At 36.1% G+C, this 20653-nt stretch overlaps 1 protein-coding gene, 1 long non-coding RNA gene and 2 other non-coding genes across 6 annotated transcripts in view; 3 read left to right on the forward strand and 1 right to left on the reverse strand.

Moving 5' to 3' along the window:
• The first annotated feature begins 610 nt into the window (after positions 1 to 610).
• On the forward strand, positions 611 to 5989 carry LOC148678672 (uncharacterized). Its single transcript, XR_015939640.1, has 5 exons — positions 611 to 856; positions 1254 to 1304; positions 1618 to 1707; positions 2863 to 2946; positions 5241 to 5989. It is a non-coding gene; the product is annotated as an uncharacterized LOC148678672 (long non-coding RNA).
• LOC148678673 (small nucleolar RNA SNORA24) lies at positions 1991 to 2124 on the forward strand. The gene has a single exon (XR_015940289.1). It is a non-coding gene; the product is annotated as a small nucleolar RNA SNORA24 (small nucleolar RNA).
• On the forward strand, positions 3305 to 3438 carry LOC148678674 (small nucleolar RNA SNORA24). The gene has a single exon (XR_015940292.1). It is a non-coding gene; the product is annotated as a small nucleolar RNA SNORA24 (small nucleolar RNA).
• Positions 5990 to 10774: 4785 nt separating the features above from the next.
• prss12 (serine protease 12) overlaps positions 10775 to 20653 on the reverse strand; it is a 40894-nt gene continuing 31015 nt past the window's right edge. For all 3 annotated transcript variants that reach the window (XM_088636359.1, XM_088636339.1, XM_088636348.1), the window contains exons 12-13: positions 16179 to 16459; positions 10775 to 13116 (exon numbers count right to left, since the gene is read on the reverse strand). In XM_088636359.1, the coding sequence (XP_088492485.1) occupies positions 12809 to 13116; positions 16179 to 16459 (589 nt within the window). In that variant the 3' untranslated portion in view covers positions 10775 to 12808. The remainder of the gene's footprint in view (positions 13117 to 16178; positions 16460 to 20653) is intronic.

Below are 20653 nucleotides of genomic sequence, written 5' to 3' on the forward strand. Positions count from 1 at the left end.
AAAAATGTTGGTCTGAAAACCTACTTTAGAATTGCTAGGAGAAAATAATTAGGAATAAAAATATCTGCACTTTGATACTTTGATTTCAGTGTGTGCATTATCCGCATCCTGTATACAAGAAATGTGTCCAGAAGAAATAATGGGCTATATGGCCTGTTTCCGTACTTTTTCTCGAAAACACGCAATGAATGGTCATTTGAATGCTTCCCTCAACTGAAAAAAAAACACATATTCCTACACTTATAACAAATAGATCTGCTCATACTGGTGTTTCAGAATGTAATTGAAAATAATTATACACGCCACTACACAATCATCCTGATTAAAATACGTAGATATAATACATATAAATTCAAAAACCAAAGGTTCTTTTTAACATGCTATAATGCTATAATAAAGTCCCAAAGCAACTAGTCTGACACTTTTTTTTAGAAGAAATGTTATTTTTAATAACAAAAAGCAAAAGTTCTGAAATTCTAATCTGGTAAACAGCGGGGATGGTGAGAGGTGATTAATTGAAAGCACGGACCAGTTTATTACTTTGACTTCAGATCAACATCCTGGCAGAAAAGCATCCAGTACTACTCCGGTGCATTAGGTGGCGCAACACGTAACTGAAATGCGTTTCGTGTTAAAACACAGCGCTGCTTAGTTCCTTATGCAGAATGAAGTAGGGCGAAGGTGTTGTTTCACCATCCTCATTAATCCGTTTTGTGTAAAAGTAAGTTTAGTTGGATCTGTAAAAAATGGCATTAAGGTTCGTGTTTCCAAGAGGTCGGAGAAAAACAAAATGTAATATTTCACGTAAGAACTTCACAGCAGAGGCTTTTCCAAGCAAGACCTCTGCCATGATAAGGTAGGTGAGCCATGTGCGGGAGTAGAAAGTTAGAAATAACCCAACGGAAACAATGTTCACAATAAACTATGCCTTCATAGTAATTTTAAGATACGGTACATATTCAGAACAGCTTGATCTTGCCATACTGCCATACTGTACTATAGGACCATATGTTGACTTGAAGTTGTGGCAGAGTCTGCATTATATTTTCAATATTGTGATTTAGCGAATTTATTAGTATTGCCAACCTTTAAGTTTTATGTCGTATTCGGCTGTAAATATTAGTCATGCACGAAAATGAAAAGTCTAATGGCAGTGTATAAGGACGATTACTTGGAAAACTATTTTCTTTTCTCCGTTCAGAATGACACATCATTCATTTATTTTTAATCGAATCATTTTTTATTCCCTCAAGGTATCGCCTTAAGAAAAAAGCAAGATGAACATAAAGGGAAATGTTTAGCAGGTAATGTTTAAATATACTTACCATCATAATAATGCAATTGAAAGTGATGGCTTTGTGTGCTGTTGTGAAACCAAACACGAATGTAAATGACATTTTTACAGATTTTCAATTAAATGTTAATGTTATTACTAGGACTGCATTTAAAGTCCAAAATAATGTAAAGGAAAAATACTAGAGCTTCTGTTAGTGAGGGAAAATTATCTTTAGTGCATTATTGAAAGAGCAGTGTCAAATGAAGGTACAATATCTATTCTTGATGCTGCTCATATGTAGATCAGTCCATGAAATTTTGCCTATTCACTACTTCATCCAGGTGGGGCTGCACATTGATGGTGGTGGAGGGGAGTCCACATTACCTGTAAAGCACTTTAAATGGAGTGTCCAGAAAAACACTATTTAAAGTGTAAGCAATTATTATTAATTATTACTTTTTTGTTTAATGTTTTATGCCATTTTGCTACTACAGATCATTTACAGTGAGAATTACAGAATGAGCATGTTTTTTTTGTTTCCTGCATTTTTTTAAATTGAACATTGCATTTCAGGGCATTTTTGCACTAATTTCTTTTTTTAGAAGCTAAACATGTGAAACTAAAATAACGGTGGAAGCTAGGGAGTTTGTTTTGCTGGAGAGTGCAGAGTGCAGAGCATATTTTGGATTTACAGTATATCCCTCTAGGTTTCTCTTCCACGTTACCATGGGAACTGTGTTCACAATGGCAGATTCCCTTCCTAGGCGTGGGACAGCAAGTCCTTGTTCCTGACAAGTTTTTATCATGTTGTGTTGTCATGTGAAGTGGCAGAAGAACAAGGAACATTTTCTCATTCTATATAATTTGCTTAAGAAGTCTACAGAGTGATAAAGTATAACAATAAAGTAGACTTATCCCAAATGTTGTTAAAAGTTGGTTTACTATTATCACTACTTAAGTTACAGTCAGGAAACAAAGTTTATGAACCCCAAATATAATTATGGGAATTAGAATGTCTTGACGTAACATTCTTGAGTATTTAAAACCAATTTGTTTCAATAACCAAAGAGGTTTTTTTTTTACCAATTCAGTGTGTTTAAGAGAGAATTAGATTTAATGAGACCTTTCTCAAGCTAAACACACATTCAGCTGTTAATTTAGTCCCAAATATTTAGTTTCTCCAAAATATTAGTGCAGAAAATTCCCTGAAATGCATGTTCATTTGAAAAATGAAGGAGAATAAAAATTAGTAATTAGGAATGAGCATATGTGAAATAAGTGAACCCCTAGTAGCTAACTATTTTTTTAATATAATCCAAATGTATATTGCAAAGCCATAAGATATGCATACTTCATCTTTTATTACGACTTTCATGAAGATCAAATCACTTTTTAGGACCTTTGTCCCATTCGTAGTGTATGGTATAGGGTGTATACCCCAGTATAGGGGGTTCACAAATTTTATTATGGAACTTCAACTATTGTTCTTTATAATTTTTCACGTCCTGTAAAGCACTTTGAAACACTACTCTACAAACAACAGACAGATGATGATGATGATTAATAATTGGTTGTTATTATTCAAGGTAAAGCCCCTTGGAAGATTTAGAAGACTGATTTAGAGCTGCATGAAGGGTCTGAATCTGAATTATTAAGATTGAATGTTAATGGTAAGTGTGTTCTACAGTATATTTGTTTTTCTTCAAGAAACCAATGCAGATTTAACTGCTCAAAAATTGAGCACCTGGGTAGCTTTTACATTTATCAATAACTTAATTACCAAATGTTTTTATTTAAAGAATTTCACTGTGGTCCCAATAAATACCACATACACTTTTGTGTATGTCAGAGGACAGAACGACTTTTCAGAAATCCTCATGAAAACCATTTAAAATTTGATGACATTTGGTGGTGTAGTATCTCAAAGTAAACATGGAATATATGTCCAGGAAAGATGGTAGAAAACAATCCTGATTAGTTAGAAATAATCTGCTTTTGATTTTTGTTAAATTCTGTCTTGGGTTTCTTTTCCACGTTACCATGGGAACTGTGTTCATAATGACAGATTCCCTTCCTAGGCGTGGGACAGCAAGTCCTTGTTCCTGACAAGTTTTTATCATGTTGTGTTGTCATGTGAAGTGGCAGAAGAACAAGGAACATTTTCTCATTCTAGATAATTTACTTAAGAAGTCTACAGAGTGATAAAGTATGACAATAAAGTAGACTTATCCCAAATGTTGTTAAAAGTTGGTTTACTATTATCACTACTTAAGTTACAGTCAGGAAACAAAGTTTATAAACCCCAAATATAATTATGGGAATTAGAATGTCTTAACATAATATCCTTGAGTATTTAAAACCAATTGGTTTAATAACCAAAGAGGTTATTTTTTACCAATTCAGTGTATTTAAGAGACAATTAGATTTAATGAGACCTTTCTCAAGATAAACACCAATCAGCTGTTAATTTAGTCCCACATATTTTGTTTCTCCAAAATATTAGTGCAGAAAATTCCCTGAAATGCATGTTCATTTAAAAAATGAAGGAGAATAAATATAAATAATTAGGAATGAGCATATGTGAAATAAGTGAACCCCTAGTAGGTAACTATTTTTTGTATATAATCCAAATGTATATTGCAAAGCCATAAGATATGCATACTTAATCTTTTATTACGACTTTCATGAAGATCAAATCACTTTTTAAATATAAAATGGACCTTTGTCCCATTCGTAGTGTATGGTATAGGGGGTATACTCCAGTATAGGGGGTTCACAAATTTTATTTTGGAACTTCAACTATTGTTCTTTATAATCACCGTTTTTATTATTTTTGGTAAATACCGTTGTTTTTTGTTCTATTTTTCAAGTCCTGTAAAGCACTTTGAAACACTACTCTACAAACAATGAACAGGCAGATGATGATGATTAATTATTGGTTGTTATTATTCAAGGTAAAGCCCTTGGAAGATTTAGAAGACTGATTTAGAGCTGCATGAAGGGTCTGAATCTGAATTATTAAGATTGAATATTAATGGTAAGTGTGTTCTACAGTATATTTGTTTTTCTTCAAGAAACCACTGCAGATTTAACTGCTCAAAAATTGAGCACCTGGGTAGCTTTTACATTTATCAATTACTTAATTACCAAATGTTTTTATTTAAAGAATTTCACTGTGGTCCCAATAAATACCACATACACTCTTGTGTATGTCAGAAAACAGAACAACTTTTCAGAAATCCTCATGAAAACCATTTTAAATTTGATGACATTTGGTGGTGTAGTATCTCAAAGTAAACATGGAATATATGTCCAGGAAAGATGGTAGAAACAATCCTGATTAGTTAGAAATAATCTGCTTTTGATTTTTGTTAAATTCTGCCTTGGGTTTCTTTTCCACGTTACCATGGGAACTGTGCTGACAATGGCAGACTCCCTTCCTAGGCGTGGGACAGTGAGTTCTTGTTCCTGACAAGCCTCTTTCTTGTAGTATTGAGTACTACAGTGTCAGAGCAAGGGACATTATCCCTGTGTTGTAAACATATTTTGGTGTACAACCAAAACCGTAAAACAACAGAGTTATTAAGTTCAATGAAAAATGTGACTCAAGAAAGTACACCGGTATTTTTTAAAAAGTGACCTTATTGTACACAAAACACTCTTATAGGAAGGCACTTCATAATACGAACATGAAAATAAATTTTTATTCATGATTTAGCATTTTTTTTTCCAACATTCTTTTATAGATCAAGCACTGCCAGTAACATAAAAACCGTTTTAATGGTTTTAGAACGCACTTACTTCTTATGCATTGTAATGAGATCTGAGGTAGTAGTTTCTTTTTTATGTAGCTTTTATGAAATAATTATTGTCCTTAGAAAAATAAAGAAAGTTACAAAATATAGTATACAAGTAGTTTGTACAAGTGGTTTATTTTTTAAACTAAAATGCATTTTTTTTCCAGTCCAGAATTTACTGTGTGTGTGGAATTTTGGATCTGCCCAATGGGGACATCACAGAGATGTAATCAGTATTCAGGGTTTGCAGTATGCAATGAATACCAACTGGAAGCCGTTACTGTCCATCTTGTGAGATAATACATCTGCCTCTGAAGCCAGAATTTATTTTTCACTTTTCAAACTGCCAGCTAGGCTCACTGCTTCAACTCTGTCACAGCTAGACCTGCAATGTTGAAAACAGCTGGCATACATCCTTGGGAACTTCTGTTGCCAGGATATTTGTCTCATTTCTGTACCGAATGCAAACAGCAGGGCTCCTGTGTCATATGGAGGGTTTTTAAAGCTGTTGGCTGCTGCATGGTTAACATATGACATCTCCCTGCCAATTGTATGCTTCTCTGTATAGCTTCCAACCAAAGCTTGCTACAGGTATAATTCAGGCTACAGCACATGCCCTGTATTCTAAGCAGAAAGATTTTTCAGAAATTTGTATTGTCGGTTTTGCAGTTTTAAAACCTTCCCCAGTTTGGAATTGCTTATCCTGCCCTCAACTTCTGCAGTCCCTGTACTGAACAGAAAGAAGTCGCCTAATGAGTCTGGCCAAGATGACCAACGGACCTATAGCATTATTTTGTTTGCATTTATTACCTGTTGTAAGAATAGTAATTTTTGTCTCCTGTAATGAATCGGCTTTGTATGGTTGTCATATTTCTTTTTTTGAAAATCAAAGTGCATATTAAAAAGTTACATGATGGCTTTCAGTGTATGTTTTTGTCTCATCAGAATACCATTTCCTACAGATGTATGTATTGTGTAAAGAAACGTATAAAGGCTGGAACCAGATCAGATTCCTATCAAGTACAAGGTGATATAATATGGGCTTACATTTTTTTAAATAAAGTAATTTTCATCTTGTGGATTGAGGATGCTGTGTTGTGTAATGGGAGTTTGGTTAAATTGAACAATGTTTCTATTTAACAACAACAAAAAATCCCAATACACATTAGCTCCTTTCAGCTGCTGCATCTTGGATCGTCTTGTACACAGTTTATTGGGAAGGTCTTGTGACTAGTGCTGATTCATAAAGTGGTCACAAGGGGGAGTAAAATGCTTTGTCAGTGTGTTTGAAGTCTTGGTAAAAGGATTTTTTTCTTTACATTTAAGTTATTTGCTGCAGGATGCTTTTCACATACTGTACAATAATGAACAGTTATCATGTTTAAAATACATTTTTGATTTTATTGAATAGTTTTCTTAAACTGTTAATGTAATATTACGTTACCCTGGCAGAACAAAATAAGCACTTGCATCATATGTCCAAGATGTTTCAGGGAGTTAATTGACCAATAAATGCATAATACCACTATACTTTTTATCTGCTGGAATGTGGAGAATTATGAATGAATAATTCATGTGAGGCAGGATTATAGAGGAAATATACAACTATATTGAACCAAGTGTTTGGAGAAGTCTAGCCACTATAATGCAGTCTTCTAAACTTTAGTTCCAGCTGCATGTTCCTGTAAAGTAATGACATTCTCAGGAATAAAAGATAGAAAAAATGAGAACATTTGGCTATATGTGTGATAAGGGTCAGTTGTGGGTGATTACCTTGCCTCTCAGGGTATTTAAGGGTGTGGCATGCTCACGCTTTTGTCTTTTGTTAGGAAAACCTGAAGCTCCTGTTTATGCTCCTAAAAAAGGAAGAAACAAAGATGTGAGAGTGAGTTAACGTCTCCAAAGGTGGAGCCAGGTTAAATTGTTACTGACATTATTAGGAGCTTATCAAATGCTGGAAGTCTCACAGTAACAGACTGCTTAGGGTGCAACAATTATCAAGGATTTTTTCCCTGCGTTAGATGGGGAGAGGATGGTATGATGGCTAAGTGGTTTAGAAAACCTGGGGTGTTATCTGTGTGGGTTTTATGTTCTCCCCGTGTTCGGATGGGTCTTTTCCTACAGCCCAAAGACATACAGAAGGCTAATTGGCCCTGGTGTGTGTTCCCTGCAATGGACTGTCCCCATTACTTGCCAAGATAGGCTTCTGCTCCCCCATGACCCCATGACTTGGCTAGAAAATGAATGAAAAGATAGATGGGAAGACACAACTCAATGATTGCAGCCACTGGTAATGTGGCACCTCTGATCTGTCTCATCATTCTTTAATATTCATACTTGCTCTGAATCTGGGCACAGATATATATTAGATATTATATATTAGATATTAGATATTATATATTATCTGGGTGTATCTGTGAAGACAATCGCTTTCTTTTTCATGTGAAGCTATTTAATGAGCAAGCCTTGCCACCATTACGCCAACTTAAGTACGTCATGCTTAATGCATGAGATACAGTACAAGTGTTCATTTTAATCTGCTGAGGCATTATATGCAATTGTGGGTTGGCAGTTTCTATATAATGCATTTTAAAGCCCCAGATAACCCTATTGAAGTTTCAAGATATTAAGTCTATTAGTCTGTTCATATATATATAAGTTCAACCAACCTACAGTATATGGGTAGAGGTATACCTAATACACATTTTGCAATTATGTTGCGGAACGATACAACGGTGTAGCTATTTGTTTTTTCTATAATTGTGTAATTCTTTATGATGGGGTTGTAAACCAGTCCATTTTTTACCTTTGGGTTGACCTTCATTACAGTGCTGTAAACATACTGGGAGATTTATTAAAGCTAAGCAAGAGCTGTTTCAGTTCTTCTTCCTTGGAAACACTTCTGTAAGTTGTTGAACAATGGTAAAGTTTGTTTTCCTGTCCCTGTTTAGATAATGGATGAGCTGTCTCTTTAACCCCAGGGCTCATAAACATCTTTACTTTCCCTAATAAACAGGATGAACTAGATATGGTTCCTCCCTGGCAGAGTTCTTGTTTTACAGTTGTGATGTGTTAAGCTTGAGTGACTTTCCTGAAATGTTATGTCCTGGGCATTCTTTGTTTGATTGGTATCCCATGTGAAATAATTTTATGGTGGCTGGGAGAGAGTTGAAGCTACCCCTTAATAAGCAAAATGTTCTATTATGAAAGTGTGGTCACATTCCACACATTCCCTTTTTTTCAAATGGGTGTTTCAGTGATTTATTAGTTTATTGTTTTGTACGTTTCTACCTGTCCTTGTACTGTAGCACTGGTTAATTAGACATTTCAAACACATCTCTTACATCCTGACAGTTTATTGGGTTTATATGGGTTTATTTACATTACCCATTAAATTTAGATTTTTAAATTAGTGCTGAAGTCCTGGATGGATGGCTGATTTGGATAAAAGAGACAAAGGTACTCATGTCCTTGTCTATATCTTAGAAATATAATAATATAATAATAATAAACTTTATTTTATATAGTGCCTTTAAATGTGGCTTCTCAAAGCGCTTTACAGGATGACAATAACAATAAAGAAGAATACAACAATAAATAAGACAAAAACACAAGATAAGACACAATTACAATTACAACAATACAACAATAACAATAGAGGAGACCGTGGAAGGTGGTACTAAGAAGAGCAGAGGGGTGAAGAATGGAACCAGTTAAGTAAAGGCTTTTCTGAAGAAGAGGGTTTTGAGTCTGGATTTGAAGGAGTTTAGAGAAGGTGACTCTCTGGCATCCTTGGGCAAAGAGTTCCAGAGCTTGGGGGCTCAATGTAGATGGGCTTGGGGGACAGTAAGGAGAGCAAAATTAGAAGAGTGAAGGTTGCGAGGTGAGGAGTAGGGAGATAATAGTTCAGACAGGTATTGAGGTGCCAAGCCATGCAGAGCCTTATAGGTGAGCATGAGGATTTAAAGTGTACGCGGAATTTGACTGGAAGCCAGTACAAGGACTCCAGGATAGGTGTAATGTGAACACTTGCACTAGACCTGGTCAGGATTCTGGCTGCTGAATTTTGGACATACTGCAGTTTGTTCAGAGTAGATTTAGATACCCCAGCGAGTAGAGCATTGCAGTAGTCAATTCGAGAGAATACAAATATGTTGATCAGCTTTTCAGCCACAGTTAATGATAGCATAGGGCGTAGTCTTGCGATATTTCTAAGGTGAAAAAAAGATGTTTTGACAGTATGCTGCACATGTGGGTCGAATGTTAAGCCAGAATCCAGCCAGAATATTCTAATTTCATTTTACATTTCTTGGTACTTTTCTGAATTGGAACATATGCTTACTGGATGCACTAGTATATTCAGCAGATTAACCTTTCTCATACAAAATGGTTGTCATGAATGTGGTGTCAGGTATGTGACTGTGGTATGAGGAAGGCAAAGCTATGAGTCTTCCATTGATCCATACAATTTCATGGTCAGGATAAGCACCAGCCTATGCTGGAGGCATTAGGCATAATGCAAGACTTAGAGGACGCAACTCTTCTCACCACCTGGACAAGCCAGCAGTCCAACACGGGCATTTTGAGTCCTTATTTATTTTAGAAAAATATTTTTGGGGTATGTATATCCTGTTTTAGTATAGAGCACTTTGTGCAGTACCTTCAGAGAAAATCAATTATATATATATATTATACAGGACCAGCCCCCCTTAAGAATGTTTCATCTTGATACCAACTTTTTTTCCATTTTATGTATGGTCTTCTGTTAATGGTGTGAACTATACTGTAAATGCACATTACCTGAGAACAATCCTGATGTCAGTAATATATTGTGATAAAACATGCACAAACAGCAACAGTATATGCAGTTGCACTGTCTTGTATATTATGCAGGGAAATGTAAGGAAATTCTAAAAATCCACTGTTCTAGGGATTATTATTGTAATGTACAGGTTCTCTTTAAATCCTGCCTCATAAGAATGTGTGCCTTAGTAAACCTAACCTTGTCCAATGGTAGGATTTTCATGTTATGCAGATACTTCAGATGTTTTATTAAATCAAATGTGATCTCTGATACATTGAATAACAAATTTGTTTGCATTTTATAGTTTAGCCTACTATAAGATTTACAATAACTGGAAAATAGTCACAGTCAGATTTCATTTAGGTAATACACTAAATGTTTTTTATCATTTTAAGGTGGAATGTCATGATCAGAAAAAAAATCACATTAAAAAATCTGTGAAAGAATTCAGACATTCGTTTTTTTTAATGGATACAAATGAGACTAAATTAATTTGCCATATGCATTTGAACACATTGTTTTCCTTAAAAAAAGAAAATTTTCACATCATTATACTGCAGAGAAATTAAAATTAAAGTGTATTCCATTAATATTTAAATGTTTGCCCATTTAACTTTAACATTTAACATTACAAATGAAAAGGCTCTTCCTTCCTTTAGAGTATATGCAGGGTCTTTTACAGGTCCTTTAAAACCTTTTCCAGAATCCAGAAAGCAGCTTGAAATTCAGTTGAGCTGTTTTATTTAATTTAAAAACTCAGCTGTGACATATTTCTCATTCAGATGTCTAGACATACTGTTAGGTACACTAGAGGCAGGAAAGAACCTAACAATTTCCCAAGATCAAGCACTGAGCTAGCTGAGCTTGATTTTCAATAAGGTGGAATCAGACTGTAGGTGAAAAGTGGAAAGCAAGGGTTTTATTATCATTTAGTTGTGAAATAAGAAAACCTTCAGATGTGATTTAATGAAAAACATATGTGTGTACAGTACATCATTGTTAATCATTTCCATTCCTAATAAAAGCCAATAAGAAAATGTCACACTTCAGTGTTTTTCAAGATTTACCCTAAATTATTTATCTTTTAAATGCTGCTATTTTAACAATATACAAGAAAAATGTTCAGAACATGACATTAGTCATTTCAATTAATCAAATAAAAAAAACATCCATGCTAGAGCCTACAGACTCATTAGGATGACATTTCTCCGGGCTTCTGTAGATAGAAGAGAACTGAAAGTACATGATTTCCCCTGGGTGTAAACAGAAATATATTAATTGTGCTCTATTTTTGCCTTTAAAGTGGTTATAATATGCAAGAAACTGGATTTAGCTAGCTATCATTATGTCATCCCAGGGATGCTAAAACTAGTGAAAAGGTTTGTGTGCAGTTCTTCTCTTATGCACTAAAAATGACCCCATGAATGCTATTGGTGGATTTAACCTTAAGTGCTTAACAGTGCAGCTGCAATAGATATCCTCCAAAATAAATGTACTTCACAGCCACAGTGAAAATTACAGTAAATATATAACCTTTCTGTCTGGCTGTGCCGCCTGTGAGTGGCTGTGAGTGGTAAGTGGATTACTGCACTTGAAAAAAATCTCCTCAATAGCAGAAATATTGAGTTAAATTATCACAAATCACAAGGTTATTACACTATTGTGCATGGCGTTTTTATTTGTCTCCTGGTATTGTAGTTAACACTTGGTAGTTGTCATAAAATTAAGGAATCAGATTTTCTTTTAGCTTTATTTATTGTGCAATGCAGTGAGAGTAAACTACATATTTATGTGTAAGGCTTGTGAAAAATACCGGAACAGACTGAAGAATTGTGTCAAAACATTTTCAGTTTACCCAGTAATATTACTTTAAGTGGTAGTGCAGTTGACACTTCAGTGTCATATGTTAAAAATGTGCATTAGTTTGCTTCAGATTCTCTATGAAACCTAAAAATAAATACCAGGTCAGTAATTTCACAGTAATAATGCAAATCATTCAAATCTCATGAAACTATAAACATGAACACCTGTTCTAAAATAGTTATGTCATGAATTGTAATCCTGTGTTACCACAGGAATAATATATTTGCTTGTGACATAATCTGCAATAGTACTTTCTTTTCCAATTTGAAGAAAACCCAAATATAAGGATTTTATAAAGGAGCATGATCATTTTATCTGACTGGACTGGATCACTGAATATGCAATAACAGACAAACCTGAATTTCATGAATACACTGCATGTAGCATAACACTGTACAAAACATCATAGCACCATATCATCACAGTTAAAACAATACTGAAAGAAAAGCAATAAATAAACCAAACAAATCAAATTACAGTGTCATCACAATGACTAAGGTGTTAGTCATCTGGAACTTGGATACATATTTTATGCAATACTTACTAAGTGTCATTATTCATTTGCCTTTAAAGAATATACTATAAGAATGTAAGAATGGTTACAAACAATAGAGGACCATTCATCCATTCATAGCTACCAACTATTAACTGATTGATAGCTGGTAGCTAATTGAGCCAATTGATCTCATTTAACTATTTTGAAAGAAGCCAGGTATCCGTTTTGATGACATGGCAGGGTAGCTTGTTTCACACTTTAAACCCTTTGTTAATTAACATGTAAGAATTTTTCTTTTAATTTTGCCAAAGCAGAATCTGCGTACAAAATACATAACTTCATCTTAGGTATAAAGAAAGAACATGAGAGTGGTGGGTTCACTTTATGGATTTTTCATTTTAAATATAATGGTCCCTTAAAAGCAAAGAGGTTCTGTATTTTATACAAAGAAGAGGAATATCACAAGAACTCTAAAATGTCTGTAAATGTCTTTAGATATTTTTTATCTCCGATGTGCCGTAAGCTGAGTTGTGGTAACGTAGACACTTTCCTGGGTGCTGTTATGATGTGTTTCAGAGGTTGGTCACTCGTTTGATCCAGGGCAGAAAGGCTGATACTTTAGTGTAGACACCAGGTGAGTCCTGTAACCTGCAGGCATGCCCCCAGGATGTCACACCATACACCACCCAAGCTCCTCCAGGCCTTTCGCATACAAGAGGTCCCCCACTGTCCCCTCGACAACTGTCCACCCATTTGTCTTCCTGTGTGTTGCCAGCGCAGAGCATCCTGCTTGTGAACTGGCTCAGGTAGCGTTCCTCGCAGTACCTCTTGTGAAGCACAGAAATGGCCGCCTGCTGAAGGGTTTTGGAATATGTTCTTCCTGTGAACATAAAGAAGCCAAATTCAAGTTCAAATACAGTACCCAACAACTAAAGAAATACCCTACAGAGATTTTGGGAAGATTCCCTTAACACCGTAATCAAAGCACAGTGTGTTATGGATGCCTTGTATGTTCCTCAAAAGCATTCAAACAGAAGCTTCTAGGTGCTTGTAGCCTATTTTTACTCTTATCTGTTATTTCTTATATACTTTCTTTTCAAAGACAGAATGCCAGATCCCTGTGGAATGTTCAATTGCTGAAGCTATTTCTTTACTATAGACCATTTTTTTTACCTTTTCTGTTTTCTCATTGTCTATCTACAGTACATATGTAGTGTTTAAAGTGTAGTCTCCCTTGATTAGCTACAAACAAAAAAGTAATGAAAAGTAAATGTCAGTTAGATACTCTGTTAGTGCTAGTATTGCCTACTAAACCATGCAATTGCTTTTGTTTATCTTACCTATTACCTATTTACCTATTACTTAAAAGTGTCTTCAAAAAATTTGCCTTATTATGAAGAAAATGACAAAAGAATCATATCAGACACACTGACATTTTATTAAGCTTACAAAACAATTAACATTGATTAACATTTGTCACTAGGTGTTGATCTAAGTGAGCTCTACTGTGTTTAAAGGTTGATTTGTTGCTAGTACGTAGCTTGTAGCTGAAAATTTAAGTAATGTATGTAAGCTGAAATCCCAGGTCCACTCAGCCTGCTTTCCAAATGAGTACCTGGGGTTGATCCTTCTGTGGTTAATAGACCGTCCGGAGTGAGCACATCACCTCCACTTCCAGTGTCGGATGGTTGAGAAAAATGTTGGCCCTTGCCCCCTATTCCCCCATGGGGCTTTATGGCCTGAAAAGGGAACCTTACCTACCTACCGTGTAAGCTGAAAATGACCCTGGTGGCCAACCCCAGTGTTATCAGACCAGTTGTCCCCTTCCAGTGGGAGAAGTATGGTGACCAGTGAAGTCTCATAGTTGAACCAGTAATGTCTGGAATATAGGGTTCAACTGGCAATCCAAAAGAAGATAAACTTAATGTATGATAAAAGATGAAGCTGCGTGGAAGTGCATTTATAACGAGAAATATGAGGCACTTCTTTCACCAAAGAATAGTGGGTTACCCAACCTTTTGAAGACAAAACCCTGGCTTCTTCGAAGATGTGGCTGGATGAGGACTTTGGATCAATCTACTACCAACTACCAAACACACTTCTCATTCATAACCATCCAATGTTCTTAAGATAATTTACTTTCATTTTTTCTTAAAGAGCAGGGAGCGGCATTTAGTTTAAAACGGAAAATATATTTTTTCTGCAGATGCAGAGCTAAAATTTACAGAATAGTCATACAATCACAAAGGCCTTAGATCATCTGCAAATACAAAGAAAAACTAAAACCATTTTATCTGTGGGACCCCTCTAATATGGAAACAAAGGGCCAAATAAGTACTTTTTCCTGAAACAGAAAGCAGCTGTGAAAATACTACAGACAACTCAGCTTAATGAGTGTAAAGAGACCTCCTTAATGTGGAGTTGGAAAAATATCTGTCATAGTCATTTATCTATCCTAAATGACAAGAACATGACTGATGAAGAAACTGAGTAAAGAATATCAGTTTCTCTTGAGAATCAATCATGAAGGAGCTGAAAGTGAAGTATTAAAGAGAAAATAATAAGGAGATAAAAGTGCAGCTGGCCTAACAGCCTTCTGCTCACAACACACTGCTACATTCTAATGAGGCCAATCCCAAGACATGAAAGGTTCGTACCAGGTTATTAAGTTACAAAATTCAATTTCCTCTGCTGTGCCTGGCAGGTTCCAGTTTAAAGGTTTAAAGGGCACTGTAATTATTTTGTATACAATATCATGTAAAGAATAAACAATATGCTTGTATATAAGATTTGTGGAACATTATGTGTAATTATTGCCGGTTTAAAGTGTCTGTCAGGTCATGAATTCAGCAAAGTTAATACATTTTTGGGGTTGTGTTTTATGTGGATAAATAGAGCATTAAAGTTGAATTGCCAGGTTCTACTGAATCAAAGCCCTTGGGGACAAAGAGCTGACATTTGGCCAAAAGTCAAGGACTGGTGCTGACTGATTGCTGGTTAGATTAAAAGAACTTTTATTATTCCATTGTTAGTGCTTTCAACAAATAGATGATAGATGCTGTAAAGAGACAAAAAAGGCAATGTGACCGATCACCGTTATTGTTGTGTTCTTTGTTACTCAATTAGTAACTTTGAATACTTGGATTAACACTATTTTTTTTTTCATTTCTTAAATACATTTGCACGCTGTAGCTGCATCAACCAAAGGAAAATGCTCACAACTTCAACAGTCATCCTACAGAAGCTGCTTATAAAGCCTACAATTAATGTCTGTGAAAAGATAACTCAACAAAGTTGTTTCCTTCATTTTAAATTGTCAGAACAGGAAATTAAAGCTGATAATTTGGCAGAACATGGACATGGATTAACAAGTCCTGAACTAAACAAATACAAATGAATACACAGTTGTGTGCATTCTTAACCAACATACTGTAAATGCAGTTCACTCTACTGTTATCTCAATGGTATGTCTTCTTAGACATTTCTTTTTTTAAAACCCATAAATTAGGAAAAGATTCACTAAACCATCTTAATTGATTGCTCTCAACATAACTATCAAGCTCATAATTTGGAGCAGAACAGAAAAATGACATACAGTAAGAGGGAACCCGGGGAATCACTTTGAGGGTAGTATAGACTTTTAAGTATAATTGTGGTACTTTATAAAAGTGAGGCTGCTGTTAGTCTTTCCTAATTTAAACTATCAGCCAGGTTTAAAAGGAACTCTTGATCATGAGAAATAACAATAACAAGGAAATTATGTTAATAAAAGACCAATTTAAAGCTTTTTTCTCTGTGTATGAAAGCTACATGAATGCTCAAATATAAAACATGCACAGTAAAACATTTAAGAGTTGTTTGCTTGTTTTCTGTTTAGTAGACCAAGAAAAAATAAATCTGACTCCCACAACAAGAGTGCTGTTATCTTAGGTTAATGCTCACCTGTATCCCCCCATCCAGTGATAAAGCAGTTTGAGGCCACCTTGAGAACCTTCTCTCTCCTCAGGGGCAAGCAAGCTGGCAGCACATGGCTGCTGAATGACACGCACTTCCCGCTGCGCCCCACCAGCTGCACCAAAGCCAAATCGTAGTCATTGGTGCTGGGTCTGTAATTGCTGTGAGGGACAATCTGCTCAATCCCATATTCTGCTTCATACTCCTCTGGCACCAGTGTATGATAGTCTCCCACTCTGACTTTATAGGTCTTTGTGCTGTTTCCATACCTGTAACACACAGAAAGCTGCTACAGTTTCTGAAAGTATATGTAAGAAACTCTGAATAATATTTTAAATTGAAGTTTCGCTTTGTTTTAATTTCAGTAAAATGAAAAACTAAAAAGGAGCATTGTAATATATACTTCTTTAACGTGTATACCGTATATACTAATCTTTATATAGGTTTAATGTGTATATGTACTGTATACTGAACATCATTTATAACTGTAAGAAATTCACAATGTTATTATTGGGTAAATGACAAAATTGTTGCACATTTTATTGAACAGACATTACAAGTATTTATTATTCCTTACTAGGCATGATAACTCATTATCATTGAAACAAGTAAAGGTTTATTCCATGCTAAAAAGAGAAGAAAAGAAACGTTTCAGCTGTGGAGCCTTCTTTGGGTCTTTTATTTTATTTTCAGAATGGAATAAACCTTTACTTGTTCCTTAGCAGCCTACACATGCTAACACAGCCACCTACTTGAACTACAGTACATCATTACCATTGTCATAGAGAGAAAGACACCAAGAGTCTCTTTATACAACACAGACATGATTAAAATGCTCCACATATGGTAAGCATACCTGCCCTCGCAGAAATGCACTTTATCAGAGAAAACAATGTATAATATAGAATTTGCTTCCAGCTGCAACAGAGCAATGACAATTGTGTCTGGTTTTATTGATAGTATTATTGGTACTGAGCACTGAGACTCTACATTTTGATGTGTTCCAGTGGGATTATCAAATTATAATACATCTTGGCAGAATTTCACTATTTGGCTGCTGTGATAATCCTTGTAGGTGATCATTTCTAGGAGAGTCCCTAGTAAAACCGATGGTTTTGGACCAGTTGATCAAACAGTACAATGATTAATGCCAAAAGATTGAGCTCCCTTAAATTGGTTCAGCCCTGTGTCTGTTCTCAGTGGAACTATTTGGCAGGCATTGGTATTTTTAACTTTCAATATTTGCTTCACAGTTATGACCAGGCTATGCAATGTGCTTTAGTTCTTAAATATTCATGTCTCTCAATGCTAGTTGTTTATAACTAATACCAGCTCAAATTCTGTATTCTGTATATCTAAGTAGTACATGTTAATCAAATACTGAACTATTCCTCATATATTCTGGACTGAAACTTCATAAATGTGTGTTGTAATTCAAGTAATAATTTTCTGGACACTCCACTCAAAGTGCTTTACAGGTAATGGGGACCCCCCTCCACCACCACCAATGTGCAGCCCCACCTGGATGATGTGACGGCAGCCATAGTGTGCCAGAACGCTCACCACACATCAGCTATCAGTGGGGAGACGAGCAGAGTAATGAACCCAATTCATAGACGGGGATTATTAGGAGGCCATGATTGGTAAGGGCCAATGGAAATTTTGGTAAGGACGCCAGGGTTACACCCCTACTCTTTTCGAGAAACACCCTGGGATTTTTAATGACCAAAGAGAGAGTCAGGACCTCGGTTTTGTGTCTCATCCGAAGGACGGTGCCCGTTTACAGTATAGTGTCCCTGTCACTATACTGGGGCATTAGTACCCACATGGACCGCAGGGTGAGGACCCCCTTCTGGCCCCACTAACACCTCTTCCAGCAGCAACCTTAGTTTTTCCCAGGAGGTCTCCCATCCAGGTACTGACGAGGCTCACACCTGCCTAGCTTCAGTGGGTTGCCAGTTGTAATTACCTGTATATAGAATACTTTATCCATCATTTAGTTATTAATTTATACAGTACACCTTATACCACGTAGCCATTCCATGCAGTGTATTTATTGGGACAGTATCCATGCAATACAGAATTTGCTGTCATATATTGAGGTGATTGTGAAAATTTATGATTTTCATGTTATTCTGGACACAACACAGAATAGTCTATGGTTTGCTTCTGAATGAAATGTAATTATGCAAGTACTTTCGTCTGAAGGCACACAAGATAAATCTTGAGATAAAGCTTAATACTGCAACATTTCCACTGTGTGCTGCACTGTATTCTTTGAATACCAGAATGGAAGGGTTCGAGTTTGGGTCACGTCTGTAGTAATTGTGACAGAGCCTGGGATTCCCCAAACAGCAGCCACAATTGACTGAGGCCCACTAAATTAGGTGGAATTAATTGGTCAAGCCTCTCTCAGCTCTCAGAGACACAGTGACCCCTCTGTCTCCCAGGCACTTGCAGGAATGTGGTGTTGTCATTGAGAGATGTGCCTCTTTTTCAATCAACACTGAACCTCCAGTATGGAGCTGTGTTGCCTGTGATGTGTTAAAGGTCAAGTGGCTCAAAGACGGGTGTGTCACAGGAGTCTGCCTACACTTCTTCAATCTCCCCTGTGTCAGTTTCTAGCTAGGAACTAAAACAAAAAATAAATGTACATCGCTGGACAGATTAGTTTGAATATACAGAGTCATTAGAAACACAACAATTTATTTTTAGCTTCCAGACGTATAAATGCACAAACGATCAGTAAAAATAAAATAAAAATGGCCTTGACTTCCATTCCAAATAATCAATTACGAACAACACCTTTGTCTTTTACATACAGTGTATTTGTACAGTAACACACCCTATATGGTAAAATGGGTTGCAGACATACAGTATCAGTATGAATGTGATTTTGTAATGTTTATGTGTTGCTGTTAACAATGGTGACTATAGAAAGCCGGGGAAATCATGGCTGAACCAAATTGCCATGGCTGACACAAAGTAGGAAGGCGTGCTGAAGGCAATAATATCAATGTCTGCACTATTTAGTAAGATCACATTGTCCAGTCCTGAATCCAACTCATGACCAGCAACAACCAAGTGCAACCACGAGGTCCATCATAGAGCAACATCAGTATGTCAAACTGAAGCATCTCTTGGATCGACATTGCCCTACATTCTCTATAGTCATCTCCCATAAAGTAAGACAGCATCTCTAGGTTGCTGTCTACAGTTCAAGTCGACTTGGTGCTGAATAACCATAAAACAACACGTTGTGCCTGAACAGAAGCATGTGCCCAAACAGTGTGATCAGTGACGAGTCATGGTTCAGTCGATTCTGGCACATTGGTAAGCAGAGTGTACCACGCACGCAAAATGAAATATCCTTCACGTTGTGATGTGTTCATAAGTGAACCAATTCGAAGGTGGAAGTTTGATGGTATGTACTACACTATAGTATGGATAGAAATCACACTGAATGATTATTGATGACTCCTTGATTGAGCAACACTATAGAGTGTTCTCACCTCACACATTGCATCTTGGTGTAAACTTTTACATTCACATTTATGCATGGCAACACATGGCCACATACCTCATGCATTTGTCAGACATTCTTGGTAAGGTACATTGTTTGTGAGGTGAGCTGCACTGACCACCATATGCACCCTACACAACACTCTGAAGTCTGTCTGGATGCACAAGAACGATGTGTGCACTTTTGGGATCCAGAAGCATGTACAATTGCTGAGCTGTGAGCAGCACGTCTTGCTGAGTGGAATATGATATCCTGCTCATGAATGTTCTTATAATGCTGATGCTACTTCAGGTGGGAGCATTGCTAGAAGCAAATGAGATACTGAACTTGTCAATTGAAAAATGTCCCCCCTTGGTACTTAACTTCCTTTGATTTGATAATGGGTTTGAGCATTAATGGGTCGTAAATGTTAGAGTAGTCGATTTGTGCAGTCAATGTTTTCTGCCTCAGACATAAATCAATCTGTATTTCATTCTTGTTTAGTAAGAATTGATGCTAAACTGATTTGTTGCATTTTTTGTGCCTCTCAGTATAAATCCATGGTGGGTTTCAGCATGTGTAATTATATTCTACACAAGACAGTACATGAAAAAAGCAGATTTAAGTAATAATTTAGTAGTTTTCATGTATTTAGAAGGCCATTCGACATTATACTGTTTACTAGGGTATACACTGTAGTTACAATATAAGAGACCAAGACTAAGTTAGTTTTTTTCCTGATCACAATTCATCTATCTGAAAAATAAAACATGATACATCAAAAATAGTGACTGTTTCTGCCAGGAAAAGTATCTTGTTACACCTTCATACTTCTTCCGGAAATAAATATGCATCTTGGAATCCAAACAACTTCCCACTGCTGGATGGCATTGCACCAGCAAACATTTTTATTTAGTACAGCCAGTGATGGTCTCAGATGACTGTATTAAAAAGCCTAAAG

This window comes from Lepisosteus platostomus, chromosome 1, assembly GCF_059453375.1.
Source record: "Lepisosteus platostomus isolate fLepPlt1 chromosome 1, fLepPlt1.hap1, whole genome shotgun sequence".
NCBI lineage: Eukaryota > Metazoa > Chordata > Actinopteri > Semionotiformes > Lepisosteidae > Lepisosteus > Lepisosteus platostomus.